This window comes from Accipiter gentilis, chromosome 29 (assembly GCF_929443795.1).
Source record: "Accipiter gentilis chromosome 29, bAccGen1.1, whole genome shotgun sequence".
Taxonomy (NCBI): Eukaryota; Metazoa; Chordata; class Aves; order Accipitriformes; family Accipitridae; genus Astur; species Astur gentilis.
In genome coordinates, this window is record NC_064908.1 from 21482097 (window position 1) to 21498547 (window position 16451).

Below are 16451 nucleotides of genomic sequence, written 5' to 3' on the forward strand. Positions count from 1 at the left end.
ATATTTGCATTCACAAACAGGGGTCGTTTATATGCCACGCTGGGGCCTAACTGGAGGGTACCGATCCGGAATTCTCCTAGGAGTCGAAGCTGTGTCTACAGGTACAGTTCAGGGTCTGCCTTACTCAGTGTATGGTGCTGAACTTCCATTTGGGTCTCTATGCTTTCCTAGATACTCATGGGAGACTTCCCCTCCTGCTTGTAAAAATTCCTCTTAATGCTAAAGCAGGGGTATGGCCCATTCAGATGAAATTCAGTTTAGCTATTAATTTAACTAATTATGTCTGGCTTCCATATTGCAGAAGACTAGCGTTTACTTTGGGTTTTATGGCATTACAGAAGCAGGTTTGTCAGGAAGGCCATCTTTGCCTTCCATGACAAATAATGATGTTAGAAGGTTGCCTTCTTGATCCTTTCTCACAATTTACTTCCTGATTGACAGGACAGCTACCCATAACATCTGTTTGTGTCGGAGGGCTATAGTATGATGTGTTGATTTTGTACAGTAGTGTTACCTTGGACCCCAAGTAAGAGAGGGAATATCAGCAATGCCATATTTAGCAGGCACTCTGAATCTTGCTAGTCACTGAGACTTGGACTTTTCAGAAACAGGTAATCCGTTTACAGGCCAAAGAGAGGTGATGTGGAAAATTGTATATAATTAGAGGGATAAAAAGCATTCATTGCATCCATACCTGATCTGGACTTGATAAATTCTGTGGTAGTGGGAAGTGAAGAAGCATGTATGAACAGTAAGAAAAATAGGGCCCTGAAACAGTATTCTGCAAATGCTGAGACTTAGTTGGAGTTTCAATCCAGTCAGATTTTATTTTGTATAAATTAGTTTGTTTCAGCCACTGTAGAAATGTTGATATAATATGTAAATGTAAGTACAGCCGTTTTACTTGAGCTAGTAACACCTGATAGCAGCACAAGTTAGAAGAAGTTAGACAGGAATAAAAATGCATACATTATAAATAAGTAAAGGAGTAAATTTTGGAACAATATTTCAGCTATTATACCTGCTTCTGGAAAATACTCTCTTAACATGTCCATGGTAGATTTGTTTCAAAAATGCATACAAGCTAGAAATAGAAAATATAAGAAGACAAAAATGTGAAAAGCCTATTAAGTCCACAAAGAAGAATTATTCCCTAAAATACATTTCTTACATTTATCCACCATCAAGTAATTCTAATGCTTTCATTCATTCTTCCTTTTCTGGAATCTTCTACCATTTCTATCAGAAAACTAGAATTGGCAGGAATACACATTAGCACAGACAAGGCAATTCCATTTAATCGAAGATGCACCTGCCAGTTTGAAGTGCTGTTCTTGCATAGGTGGTGTTGCTGTGTATATCACTTTCACCAGCATGTGTTTATATGACACCATCATACTTGTTCATAGAATAGTGTTCCTTTCACAACTGAATGGTAGATCATACACGTGTCCTTTTCCTTGTATTCATTACTAGATGTGATTTAGTTGGCTCTGGTAAACTTCATTGGCCCCTGTATTTATAAGAATATCAGGGCTGTGATCACATGGCATGGAGAGGTTAGCAGCAGATAATTACAACATATCATCACCTACCAATCAGTCTTTGGTTGTTATGCTCTTAATGGCTGTTTACATTTCTAACTTAGCCTGTGCTTAGGTTCTTTCAGTGGTAGCACTTTTTCACTGTTGTATGTGGGAAGCTCTGTGTTCATCCTGGGAAATGAAACATTTTAATCACAGTACAATAAACTATTTGGCATTGTTATATAGTTTTTCCCAACTTTTTTCCAATTAGCTGAGGTAATTTCCTACATTCTTTTTTTGAAAGCTGAAGTTTATTTCAAGATAAAATTACATTTGTGGGAGCTCTTACTGCCAAACTTTTAAGCCATAAATTTCCAGAAATCCAGATTATTTCTGTAATTTACCAGAATAAAACAGAAAATTGCCTGTTTTCCCTTTGACTTTGGGCCTCGATATTTATTCTGGTTTGGTTTTTTTTCATGTTTCAGACCCCAGAATAGAACCTTTTGTTGATTTGCTATTTTTCAAAGATCCTGGTTCCTATTTGATACCTAGGTCTGGAAAATACATATTATAAAGTCAAGTGTCAGATTATATGATATATGTCAGGCAATGCAGGAAAAATGTATTTGGAGCTAAATTATATTTCTTGCTTCTTGTCCTTATTTATCTGCTGAAATACATACAGTAGTGTTTTGTCTCTCCAGCCCAACAGGGGCCTGCAGCTGCACATTAGGTAGTGCCACAGGAGTCATTACCATGGAAGGGCCATTAAGAAGAAAAACATTGCTCAAAGAAGGCAAGAAGCCTACTGTAAGTGATTCTAATTCTTCCTGTGATTCTAGTTCAGTAGTGGCTGTTTTAATTTCCAGGATTAGATTAAACATGCAGCTTGATACCATACAAAACAATGTTCCTTGTTATTATCAATTGTAAAATCATTTTCTGTTCAAAGTTTTAGCTGGCTTATAACAAGGTTGTAACCTTTGTACGCCATTTGATCTACAGCAGTTTTGCTTCTCCCTGCATTTGTGAGTAATGTCTCTAGGTTGCGACAGCAGAGCAAGAGTAAAGCAGCTCTATAAATCAGCATGCATTTCTGTGAGGGCAGAAATTCAGTATCATGGTGAAATGGAAAGGCTGCAGGCCACCCACCCATAGCACCAAAGTCATGGTAATTCATACTTAACCTAAATTCACAGGTTTCACATGGTTCTGGTCCTACGCATTTGGTAATTTTTTGTTTTCTGCAGAGTTCGTTGGTATTTTTTATGTGCAACCCTACTGTTCAGTGCTAAAAGATTTGAAGAATTGCAGAGATGTCATCTCAATAAATTTTATTGATCAAATGCAGAAGTCTAAGATCTGTCCAGTAGAAGGCAGCACACTATTTTCCTGTGAAGCAATCAGTCCTGATATTTTTATGAGATACCTGAGTAAGATGGATTGGATTCACAGTCAGCCATCCAAATTTAGGTAGCTGGGCTGATTTACATCACTCTTTATCTAACTCTCCATTCCTTGGACTTGGCACTTGGACTTGCTGGTGAATAGATTTTTGAAATGTCAAGACATATGCAGAGTTTTTCCTAATTTTTTTCCTTTCTGATTCAGCTCTCCTCATGGACTAGATACTGGGTTATGCTTTCAGGATCAACTCTTCTGTACTTTGGAGCAAAATCTTTAAGAGGCACTGAAAGAAAACATGTAAGCTTTCAATTTGTTCTAAAACCAAAAGTAGTATATTCATAAGCAGATCTGGAAGGGTGTTTGAAGTGTACTTGCTGTTCCAGGCTAAGCTGTATGTCTGCACAACTTTTACAGGCAAAAGTTTAATCCCTGCTACAGTCTCAGCTGTGACTGACTTGTCTGTCTCTTCCAGTATAAATCCACACCTGGTAAAAAAGTCTCCATTGTGGGCTGGATGGTGGCACTGCCTGATGACCCTGAGCATCCTGATATTTTCCAGCTAAATAACCCTGACAAAGGTAGATGTTGCAGGATGGACATTGTCTGCATTGTATTTCTATGACAGGAAATAGATTAATCTCTGTTAATGAGTTTGTAGATTACAGAACTTGCAGTGGCACTCATTTAAAAGACTGAAGAGGGAGATTTTCAATATAGAATTTTCAAGGCAGGGTACAAATGAAAGTGAACGTATTTCTACAATATGCTGTGGTGCTTCTATGGTAGCTACAGAGGTGTTGCTGTATCTTGGCAGTTACTGTAAGTTTTGCAGAAATTGCCCAACCAATATGAGATTGCTGCATGTCCATGTGCCCGCATACCCTGATCTCTGAGGATCTGAATAGCTTTCTTAAAATTGGTCAACATCAAATCTTGACTTACACCGAGGCCAATTAAAACATTACGAAAACTCTTCAAACATCAAACCATTTACCCAAAAAAAGCCTTTTAAGTAATTATTAATTACTTTTAAATAATTAATTTTGAAGTTTAATAACTTTTCCACCTTGATTAAACTTCAAAAACTTGAAAAGATCAGAAAGTCCCTGGAATTATTTTGCACTTTGAGTGGTTACATAACAATTTTTGAGGCTTCCTTCACTTTTTATGTTTTCAACTTGGGTACTGGATGTGGATTTGCATCTATTGTGTGAAGTGCATCTCTTGGGTGTTGACTGAAATGCAAGAAACAATTTATAAAATAAGGAGGCACAGAGGAAACTCTCAATAGAACATCGAATAAAACTAAGTTCACAAATATCAAAAACATTCATAAGAAGTTTGGCAGTAACCACAACAGTCTGAATGAGAAGAAAGCCAGAAGTAAATTAGATGTGGCCTAAGTGGTCTTCTCTGTGGCTGTAATTTGGCCTCTCTGCCTATACGCTCTTCTTAGCTTTGCAGGACACGTATGTTCTCATACTCCCTTCACACAATGATTGTTGGATAACATGCCTCACATGGTCTCCATTATATGAGCAACATCCTGTTTGAATATTTGAGGTACAGATAAATTTAACAGTTTACTTCAGGACTTCGGCTTCTGCACAGGAATTAGAATCCCTTGAAACTACATGTCTGTCTGCAAATTTAGAACCTTTGATTTTCTTATTTTTGTAGGCAATGTTTACAAGTTCCAGACTGGTTCAAGGTTTCATGCAATATTATGGCATAAGCATTTGGATGATGCATGCAAAAGTAACAAGCCTCAGGTAAGGTTGTGAAACTGACTTCTACCCATTTTTTCATATTTTTCCAGGAAATCCTTACTAGAAAAGATGTCTCTTCTCAGTCTGTGTGCACACACAGTCCTGTGGGGACAGACATAATTCCTTATTTTATACATTGATCCAATTTTTCAATAGGAGGAATAAAAATTATTTAAAACTACAGAATTCCCACCAAATTAGGATTTGTGCAGGTGTAGCTATAGGTGTGGTTACCTCAACAGCATATAACCTCTACACTCAGTGTTTCAAGTGAGGTAGCCCCATCTCTACTTCAGAAGGGGCTTTCTCATGGACAAAGAAAGCAAACATGCTAGCATTTACTCCAATGCCTGGGTCTGTAAGTGCCATTGAAGAAAGCATCCTTAAAAATGCCATGTTTGTCCTTTATATAGCAGCCTCATTCTTCTCTTGAGGAAAATGTTCATTCATAAAAGGATTTCCAAAGATTATATTAATAGGATGTTCATCCATATAGGACCTAAAACAGGATGCAGCTTGAGAATCTTCTTTACACACATGCATCCCTCCCATGCATACTGATAACTTCTTAGAATACTTTGGCTGGATTTGGTCTATGAATAGAAAAAACATTTGAGTCTTTATCTTTCCTTTCAGTTATGGGGTTAGCCTTCTTTTGGACTTGTTTGGGACTGGTTACACTTTTCACATTATATAACAAATGATTAGCCCACCCTATTTTGTACCTTTGCAGTTTCCCAATGCCATAATAGGCTCAGAAGCATTATACTGCTGAATAATTTACATTCTTTTCCAGGTACCTGCTAATCTAATGTCATTCGAATAATTTGCTCTCCTACCTGGTGCGATTTCAAGTGCCAAACTGAAGAAACAGGCTATTGTTCTCTAAGGAGGAAGAGGAGAATGGTTTTCCTGACATGAGCCAGCCACAAATATTTCAGCACTTTCCTATGTAACTTGAAAGTGATTCTGACACAGCTTTTAAAAGCAGAAAGTGAATGTTGTCCTTAGGACCAGATAGAGTCTCATGCACTGAGTGAAAGCAGACAAGTTAGATGGACAGAAGATTAATCCTGACTCCTGCAGGATTCTAGAGCCCTCAACTTTTCGTGGTCAGAGACTGCCATGAACTGATGTTTGGCCACAAACTGAGCATCATATCTTCTGCCTATTCTTTTTTAAACGGTTCTTTTTATTGTTAAGCTGCTTTGTGTGACTGAAGAATATTTGGCCCATGTTGGGTTTCAATTCTTTCTAATGCACAGAATGATTGACAGTGTTAACTTGCTGCAAAGTGTCAATTAGAATAGAAAATTGTGGAACAACATTTTTATAATCTAAGTGCACTGAGTTGCTTGGCAATGTGGCTGCCTCAGATTTTGTATCAAATCTCTGGACAATTCTGCTGTTCACATTTGAGCTATTTGGGAAAAATGTATTTTGGCACAGGACAGTTGGTTTCCTTTTCATTCAGTTACATTACTCAGGAATGCCCTCACAATGGATTTAAGGCTGTTTAAATTTATGTTGTGCTAAAGGTTGTCTTTCATTCTCTTAACTACTGGCTTAGTTGCTTACAAGTTTGTTTTTTTCTTCAGTCTGAATGTTTGTCTTAAATCCCTTGGTACAGTAAAGCAAGTAATCAGGTGTTATGTATCACATGGCCCTGGCTCCTCAGAATGATTCCATATCATTGTTTCTGTTCTGTCTTTCTGTGGATGACTCAGCTCCACTCAATTCTAGTACATAATGCACCTTTATGACATACTGTACTGGCACATGGTACTGCTATGATGAAATCATGGTGGCAATGAAAGCTAGGGAAGATTGACAGTGGAGCAAGTACAAAGAAGCCTCCACACCAGTGTCCAGAGATCAAAAGAAAAATGAATGTAACTGAGCCTTCTCCTCTGAAAGAACTCTCTCTACATCCATAGCTGTATCCCTGCTGTGCCCTAGCACTCCTGTGGTCAGAGGGTTTTTCTGTTCCCATGCTAAGTGGAGCCCTCTTTCTGTTTTAAAGTCTTTTGCCATAAGGCATCAGTGTTCAGACTTCATCAATCACCAGAAAACCTCCTCTGAGTTTCCTAAGATTGCATAGAGGAGAAATTTGCAAGCCAACCTCTAGCTTACAAACCATGGAAAAAAATGGAAGTTAGTTTAATTGAACAGGCCCTGTATTAGAACAAGCTTCCTGACATTAGAGGAGTATTTATTCTGTGGACTTGCATGATTTTCTATATTTTGATTTTGAAACTTCTTTAACAACAACAACAAAATACCTGTATTGTTAAATGTAGGTCAGCTGTAACTTTTGTGTTATCTTAAGTGTTCATATTACCATCCTGAGAGTGAAGCCCAATACATACCAGCTTTTCAACAAAATCAGTTCCTGACGACAACTGCATTTAGGTCCTGGGACATGTGAAAGTGTATGGAAAGTTGACAAAGTTTCTTTGATAGCTCAGGAGTTGTGTGAAAAGAGTGGTAATACAAAATATATTTATACCTTTTTTCTCCTTTTTTACTAAATAAAGACAATTTTGAACTGGGAAAAATATCCCTATCTGCTAGGGCAGGGCATCCAATGCCATTAGAGACAGTGTAGAAGCTTTTGAATGTGGTAAAATCCTATCACCAGTAAATGGCTTCAGACTGTTAGAATATGATATAATCTGAATTATTCTGCACCTGTGGACTTTTGTGATTAGTTATCACTGAGATAATTCATGAAGATGCAAGTGTTATGTGGACTGCCATTTTAACAAATGTGCCACCTATGACCTCATGTATTGTGCGTTATTAGCACTCATAGGGTTTGAACCATGTGCAGGACAGTGACCAAAATGATGACACACTAACCAAAACAGAACTATTCAAGTCAAGAGTATTTTTTAAAGTTACTTTATTAGTAGCCCTTTCCCCTTAAAAGATAATAACCTGATCTGTCTTAAATATAAGCTTAATTTAAAAAGGAACACTTATTGGCATTAAATGTACGTATATGAGAAGCATGTAAATATCTACCTACTCCTTTCTAATGTGGTGTAGTGGAAGTGAACACCAATGAGGGCTCATGACATTTTTTCCAGCATATTGCAATTGAGATTAACGGATGTTTTAACAACTTTCAGTTATGTTTAACAAGCCTCCCTTGGAAAGAACAGTAACTGCTGACTGATAGAGTAGCAACAGAACGTGCCTGTACACACTCAGAATTTCACGGCTTTTAGAATTTAAGGGTCTCTAAAAGTGTTAAAAATGTTATTGTATGTACAAGAGGTAGAGAGTTCTAGCCTTCAAAAATAGACTTCTACTCAAAATTATAAGCCATAGAGCCTGTTGGAGAAGTTACAAAATGGTCTATTTTTCACTTGCTTATAAAACAGATTCCCAACTAGAAAGGAAGCATATTTGCCAGAAACCATGATGGGCCCCAAAATAGTGTGGCATGAGTGAAGGGCAATATTTATGAATGTTTCTTATACCCAGTCATTTGTCACTGACAGAAGATGAATCTCTGGAGAAAGTAAACCCTTCAATGCTACTCAATCCTCAAACTCAAATCCTACTCAAAATCTTGGAATTTGGAAATATGTCAAAAGTAACTTGAACTTGCTCACACTATGATCATTTGAATGTAAATAGCATTATATAGAAGAAAGATGAACATAGCAAATAGTTTTACACAATAGTCAGGTAAAAGCCTTTTCACAATTGTGAAATTGTTGGACAATATAAAAAAATTCAGAATTATGGCAGTGTAAGAATATTATTAAAATATCTTAAATTTTAAATGAGATTTTAAGTATTAAACAGTTTGTAACTGCTGATTTGAGTTTTTATGCTGTCATTTGGTACCATTTGCTGTCATCTGATACTTTGAATTGAAAGCTGCTATTGAAATACAATATACTGCATATCAGTACTGATTAATACAGCATTTTCACAAAAATAGTACAAACCATACAAGTTTTTATCCATCAAAGAGAACAGCTGCAATAGTTGTGTAAAAATAAACATCATCTCAGAATTACTGTTTTCAAAATTGTGAAGATATAAAGTGTATGTAGGCAATATTATTAATTTATGTGCAATTTTGATGTAATTCAGTGCCAAAATGCATGGTTTTCCAAATAGCACTAAAACGAGGCAAAGAAAGTAGTTTTCAAATTGCGACTTATTTGTCACATTATAATGTAAACCAATTTCAACATTTTGGTTTGTTTTGTGTGAAAACTGTTGCACTATTTTTGGCTGTATTTTCCAGCAGTCCACTGCATGCCATTTGTGTAAGGATTCTTTCTATAATTCTTGTGAACTGTCTCACCCATAACAACCCTGGCATTGGAATCTAGTTTTTTGGCAAAGTATTTTGTTACCTCAGTCTTGTATCAGGTTGCTGTATTTTTCAGTTTGTTACATTGATACTGATTGTTTCACTAATTAAATACTTTAATGTAAAAAAAAAAGTTTGTTTACTTCAACAGCAAATGCATTTGGTTGTAAGTTTAAAAATGTGCAGAGTATGTATGCTATTAACAATAAAATATTCTGAAAAAGAATAGAAGTATAGAAGGAACATTTTAGCTCAAAGGCAGCAAGCATGTTTTATTTGTGAATGAATGGTAATACAGTTGAACAGACTTTATAGTGCACAGTGTGTAGCCATTTAATAGTATAAATACAACAAAATCCAAATTTCTAACAGAAAATAGAAAAACCCTCCAACTTTGCAGTTCTTTGAAGTGGGATTTGGAAAGTCCAAAGAAGTAGAGATGAACCTATCCTATTGTTTTCCTAAGAAATGTGTTTTATCACTGCCAAACTTGCGTGTTGACTTGAATAGCAAGGTAAATTTCTTTGCACTTATAATTAAACTTCATTTACACACTTGGATTCTCAACTCTACCCACTGAAATCAACAGGAAAAAATACTTACTTAATCTACTAATAATATTATCTGCCCTGCATTACACAGTATATCACTGTAGACATGTGTAATTGTATCTTCTCATATTAAAATCTGAAATTTCCTTTCTAATTTCAGTGATGAAATCAAGGTTCAGTCAGAACCTTGAAACACTGAGCACGGCTGACGGGGGTAGCCTAGCAATCAGATGTTCAGTAGAACTTTCTCGGAAAAGATCAATGTGGAAATGTTGACCAGTGTCCATCTTCTTTGATAACTTCTCTTTTTTATATGTATCATTTTTCTCTCCATCCCATGTGTAAGCAATCAGGAGAGGAATGCAAGAGACCAGCACAAATAAGTTGAGACCTGCTGGTCAAACTAAAGGGCAAGAAGGAAATGCACAGACAGTGGAAGCAGGGTCAAGTATCCTGGGAAGAGTATAGGGATGCTGCCCAGTTGTGTAGGGATGGGGTCAGGAGGGCCAAGGTGCGGCTGGAGCTGAACTTGGCAAGGGATGCACAATAACAAGAAAGGCTTCTATAGGTATGTCAGCCAGAAAAGGAAGGTCAAAGAAAGTGTACCCCCTCCATGATGAACAAGACTGGCAAACTGGTAACAACAGAAGAGGAGAAGGCTGAGGAGCTCAACAACTTGCAGCCCAGAGCCCTGAGGGAATTGTCTGGTGTAGTTGCCGAGCCACTCTCCGTGATACTTGAAAAGTCATGACAGTCAGGTGAAGTCCCCAGAGACTGGAAAAAGGGAAACATTGCACCCATTTTTAGAAAGAGTAGGAAGGGGGACCTGGGAACTACTGACCTGTCAGCCTCACCTCTGTGCCTGGGAAGATCATGGAACAGATCCTCCTAGAAGCCATGCTAAGGCATTTGGAAGGCAGGGAGGTGATTCAATGCAGCCAGCATGGCTTCACCAAGAGCAAGTCTTGCTTGACCAACCTACTGGCTGCCTGAGATGGAGTGACTACATCAGTGGACAAAGGAAGAGTTATGGATTTATCTGTCTGGACTTTGGTAAGGCCTTTGACACAGTCCCCCACAACATCCTTCTCTCTGCATTGGAGAGATGAGGGTTTGATGGATGGACTGTTCGGTGGATAAGAAATTGGCTGGATGGTCACATCCAGAGAGTAGTGGTCAACGGCTAAATGTCTGGATGGAGATCAGTGACGAGTGGTGTCCCTCAGGGGTCTGTATTGGTACCAGTACTGTTTACTGTCTTCATCAATGACATAGTGGGATTGAGTGCACCCTCAGAAAATTTGCAGATGACACCAAACTAAGTGGTACAGGGTGCGGGTGACACACCTGAGGGATGGGATGCCATTCAGAGGGACCTGGACATGCTCAAGATGTGGACCCATGTGAAATGAGGTTCAACAGGGCCAAGTGCAAGGTCCTGCACCTGGGTCAGGGCAACCCCAGGTATCAATACAGGCTGGGGGATGAAGGGATTGAGAGCAGCCCTGCAGAGGAGGACTTGGGGGTACTGGTGGATGAAAAGCTGGACATCAGCCAGCAATGTGCACTCACAGCCCAGAAAGCCGACTGCATCCTGGGCTGCAGCAAGACCAGCGTGGCCAGCAGGTCGAGGGAGGGGATTCTGCCCCTCTGCTCCACTCTGGTGAGACCCCACCTGCAGTACTGCATCCAGCTCTGGGGTCCTCAGCACAGGAAAGACATGGACCTGCTGGAGCGGGTCCAGAGGAGGGACACGAAAATGATGAGAGGGCTGGAGCCCCTCTCCTGTGAGGACAGGCTGAGACAGTTGGGGTTGTTCAGCCTGGAGAAGAGAAGGCTCCAGGGAGATCTTACTGCAGTCTTCCAGTACTTAAAGGGGGGGGGGGGGCGCATAAAAGAAAGATGGGGACAGACTTTTTAGTAGGGCCTGTAGTGATAGGACAAGGGGTAATGGTTTTGAACTAAAGGAAGGTAGATTCAGACTAGATACAAGGAAGAAATTTTTAACGACGAGGGTGGTGAGACACTGGCACAGATTGCCCAGAGAGGTGGTAGATGCCCCATCCCTGGAAACTCAAGTTCAGGCTGGACGAAGCTCTGATCAACCTGATCTAGTTGAAGGTGTCCCTGCTTATTGCGGGGGGGGGGGGTGTGTGGGGGGGGGTGTGGGTGGACTAGATGACCTTTAAAGGTCCCTTCCAGCCCAAACCATTCTATCATTCTGTGAATCCCCATTCAAGGTAAATAAACTCCACATAGTGACTGGCAAAGAAGGTGCTTTAATTTCTGAAAAAAACATAATTTCACGAGCAGTTGCCTGAGAGATAAATGTTACATAACGTGAAGATGAGAGCAAAACAAGCTGATATAAAATAGCTACTTTTAGAGCTGAAAAAGAAAGCACATAGCCCTTTCCTGGAATGGACTCCTTTTCCTGTTAACCCCCCAGAAAGAGGAAGACTGTTTCAAGACTTTTTTATTACTTTGTAGCCTTGGAAATCACTTTGATCTGTACAATTTTCCTCTAGGGTCATGTCCAGTGTTTCACTGTAAATATTTTATGAAGGAAGCATCAATAAGCATCTCCTACATCTAACACGGTTCTTTTCACTGATAGCATCAGTGTAAATGGGAAAATTGATTGGAATTCCTCTCCTCCCCATAGGCAACAGGATGGAAAATAAAGTGAGCACATTAGGAAGGAAGAGCAACAATCACTATATTCCAAATTGCCATTATTATTGTTCTAGAGGCAAATTGCAGGGAGAAAGAGGACTACTTTCTGCATTGCAGTATTTCACTATGAGTCAATATGCTTTTGTGATACAACATCCAAAGATCAGTACTGAAGAACTCATTAAATGCTTATTATGTCCAAGCCTCTGGTTTTGTAACCTTGGAGAAAAAAAAAAAAAAAGAAAAAAAAAAAAATCTTTAATAAGTTTGTTCCTACTTTAGATGTCAGGCTGTACTATGTATGTAAGTGATAGCACTGGCAGTTGCATTAATTTTTCTTCTGCAGTCAGTAATGGTTTATCAAATTCTGAAAATATACCAGACCTTTCCTGAGGGGCAGTGTAAAGAAAAAAGAAAAGAAGTCAAAGGTCTCAGTATACCTCAGATGTGAGAGCAAGTCAGATAAGCATATTAGGAAGGATGAAAACACCCATTTTTGCATCAACTAAAACACAGTTGTGCATAAGGAAGTGCAGATAGTAATGAATTGGAGGAAGTATCCTTTGTATTTCTGGACTTTGTCTGTAGCCATGCTCCTACTGCCAGAAATCAGCTTTTCAGCTTTAAGGAAGAGTAGATTTTGTTCCAAGTGATTACTTTCTTCAGACGATCCATGCTTTGGGTTTGAAAGCATGATGTAACTGAACATAAAGCAAACAAGCAAGGTCAGAAAACAAATAGATTTGTTCTAGTGTAAGTATAGAGAAAAGTCTATCCAATTCTGCAGAATAAAAAAGTAAACAACCAGCTAGATACGTTACTTTATATATGATTTGTTAATTGATACCACTATCTTAATAAAATTATAAATATTTTTTTTAATGCATAGGAACACCCTAAAACCCTGGAAACACTGGAAGTTAGTTGTAGCAAAATTGTTACCATTTTTTGTAATACTACAAAATTATTGATGTGAACCTATTTGACAAAAACACAATGAATGTATGCCTTGTCTTTTAGAGGGCAATGTCATACTCTTTCATGGGGCAAAGAGATGAAAAAAAGGAAAGCAAGGGACAACTAGCTGGTGCAGAAATAAGTAGGTGAAGATTAAACAAACAAACAAACAAACAAAAAAACCACAAGCAAAAACAACTTCCATTTAGATTACAAATGTACTTGAAGGCAGCAAAGAACAGCATCCTTGGAAGTCCAACTAGTTCTGTCTGCATTGTTTAGTAGTGCAATTGTTTTAATTCTTTCAACAGTTGGGAAAGGGAGAGGGAGTAGTTTTTATTTCACCCACCAGCCTCAAAGAGGGTATGTTTGTAACTGCTGAGGAGACTTGATCTTCAGAGCCTGAGAGTGAGTGCAGGTGGCAGAGTAAAAGCATGTTTTAGCACACCTACTGAGTTACGAAAGTTATTTAATCAGTCATTAAAACCACCATTTTTACAGCTGTTTTTTTGGATCACTGTGTGAAGCTAAGCACCTTATATGAGAGTTAATATAGTATACTGTTTTGCATAGACTGTTTTCTACAGAAGCATCACCCCTCCACAACCAGAGAGAGGTTCCTAGGTCCTCCAGCAACACAAGCAAGGATGTTCACATTATAGCTCAGACTTGTAATTAATTTTTAAAGAGCTAACATGAGACAACAAAGACAGTAAGGTACCACACAATTAAATTCCTCTTTTAGTAATTAAGTTCTCAAGCAGTCTCAACTACAAGAGGATAGTGGTTACTCATGTCTAACAAAGTAGGTTGAGCTGTTCTGAATTTCTATCACAGGAACAATGCAGTTGTCCTCTCCCAAGATCAAAGGCAGGAGCTTGCTAGTGTTAATAAAAGCCCTACAGGTAGCAGAGAGGCTGTCTCAGCATAGCACAGTGTGACCCAAGACTGCCCTTGGCACTGCTCTTGCCTTCTTAATACCTAGCCTGATGCCACGCTCGTGTAATCTTACAGGCATGCTCCATCTCCAGAGGTGCAAAAGACTGAATCCAATGGCATAATTACATTCAATTAGCAGTAAAGTGGGAAATGTTAAGAGGAGAGCTAACAATTCCCAGGTAGAGAATGTGCTGGTCAACTGTTAGGGGAGGCACCTGTGGGGCTATCCAGTTCCTTAGACATCTTTTGAGATCAAGCTGCCTCTGTCTTTCTGCCCTCTGTCTGCTCTGAGGAGGCAAAGAAAGGAGGAGATCTTTTAATGTCAAAGCTACCAACTTCTGTACCAACCCCTGACTCACAGATACTGTATGGCAGCAGCACATTTGTTTCAGTGAAATGATTCACTTTGGAGTGAGGACAACATAGCACACTGCGACATCATAAAAGGTAGGAAACAACAAAAACAAAAACCAACATTAAGGTAGGGTATATATGACCCAGGGTGAACTCAGATGATGGCTGATTAAGCCAAGGCTGTCAGTTAATACTTAAGATCTCTACAATACTCTACAAAACTGGGATCATCTAGTGGTTGAAACTAGCATGTTGATATCTTGCAATTTCCCCTGCATCTATGTAAGTTTGCTGAGCTTCTGTCTCAGTGATTAATTGTTTTAGGACAGCTATAACTTCACTGTAACCCCTTAGCACTATGATACACAGGCAGGTGTAGAACGTCCCTACATTCCCTAATTCTTCTGTGTCTGAAATGTTGTTTCAGTAGTTAGAGAAGATTGGGTTTGGGCTTGTGTGAATTTTGTTCTATTAAATGCTTGTGATTTTATTCATATCTCTCGAGATTAATTTTTGCTATTACTTGGACCTCTGATGGTGGCTGGTTCCCTTAGATGGTTTTGTTTCTGTTTAATCTTTACAATGTAGAGAGGCTGGTATTTGTACTTTTTTTTCTTTTAATTAATTTTTCTTTTCCTGATTAATTTTGTTTTCTTACAGAGCTGAAGGTAACAAAAAAAAAAAAAAATAAAAAATTTGCTTTTCTGTTTCTTTTCCTTACCATTCAATGAGTGTTACGCTGCATAGATTGAGCTTTATTATTGGACGAGGATTTTTTTACCCAAAGTTGTGGTGCAAAAGTATGGCAAAATGGTAGCAGTCCTTGACTTACTAGTAGCAGTCTTTGACTTACTAAATCTTGGGAATCTGATAAGTTTTCAGCTGGTGATAACTACATGTGGAAGATCATGGAAATCCTGTTCTGGTTCTTCAAAAAAAAAAAAAAAAGTTCAGCAAGTCCTATACCCATTGTTAGAAAGTAGGGTGAAAAGCAAGCTTGGCGGTGTCTAATAGCCCACCTTCATTAGTGAGTGGGCTCACCTGTCTTCTAAGAAGCAGCAAGAAATCCTGTACCTGCTATTAGGCTCTATTCAAACTGCAAGATAATTCTCTCCTGTCCTGTTTCTGGTGTCCAACTGAAGCTTTGCAGGCGACTGAAGAGTTTTTTTCATAATCTACGTTTGTTACAAAAGCTATTAATGAAAGTGTATCTTAATTGCAAAGGTATATTGCAGTCAAGCATTCTGTAAATTTTTGTAATGGTAGCAGGAGTTTTAGATAATGTATAGCAGTATTCCAAGGCAGTTCAGGTGTTATATCAAAAAACTATTGGACAAAAACAAACCAGAAACAGCAAAGCAAAATGTGAAATGAGGCAAGAATGTACTGTACAAGCAAAGCATTTCTGGGTATGTGCATGGCTTTTAGGTTTCTTTGCTTGCCCTTTCTACTCTTTAGCATCCATGTATCTACTCAGATTTAGAAGTGTAAGGAACATATGTATACTGCAAGACAAGATTGTGATCTGTAGGAAGCTTACACTGTGCAGATTACAATTCCAATATTCATATATATTCTCTGGTTACACACATCCACACTGACTCTTAACATACCATAGGTTAAGGTTAGTTTGCAGTGTCTTGTATATTTTGTAGTTTATACCAGGACTTTAAATTGCTGGTTGCAATTATTTTAAGTCTCTAGCATGGTGGCTTGCTCAAGCAATATGGTTTTTTTTTTTCCTTGTATATATTTACAGAAAGGGAGAGGTGATATGGGGCACACACAGACAGTGAACACAATTCACACTTGGGCTTACGCCCAAGTGCCAATCTTGGCATGCATTATGAGGGGCATAGGGCTCCATCAGCCCTAAAGAGATCACCCAAGTGATGATTACATCTAAAACTTTTCTAAATTTGCTGAATTT

The 16451-nt window shown here is 38.5% G+C and overlaps 1 protein-coding gene across 6 annotated transcripts in view; it reads left to right on the forward strand.

The window, feature by feature from the left end:
* RALGPS1 (Ral GEF with PH domain and SH3 binding motif 1) overlaps positions 1–16451 on the forward strand; it is a 154694-nt gene that overhangs the window by 124461 nt on the left and 13782 nt on the right. For 3 of the 6 annotated variants that reach the window (XM_049833313.1, XM_049833312.1, XM_049833314.1), the window contains exons 17-22: positions 21–101; positions 2234–2339; positions 3141–3233; positions 3409–3514; positions 4617–4708; positions 5502–9634. The exons of 1 other annotated variant lie outside the window; for it this stretch is intronic. In XM_049833313.1, the coding sequence (XP_049689270.1) occupies positions 21–101; positions 2234–2339; positions 3141–3233; positions 3409–3514; positions 4617–4708; positions 5502–5531 (508 nt within the window). In that variant the 3' untranslated portion in view covers positions 5532–9634. Of the gene's footprint in view, positions 1–20; positions 102–2233; positions 2340–3140; positions 3234–3408; positions 3515–4616; positions 4709–5501; positions 9635–16451 lie in introns of those variants that run through there. 2 more of the 6 variants (XR_007510064.1, XR_007510065.1) reach the window with 2 other exon arrangements.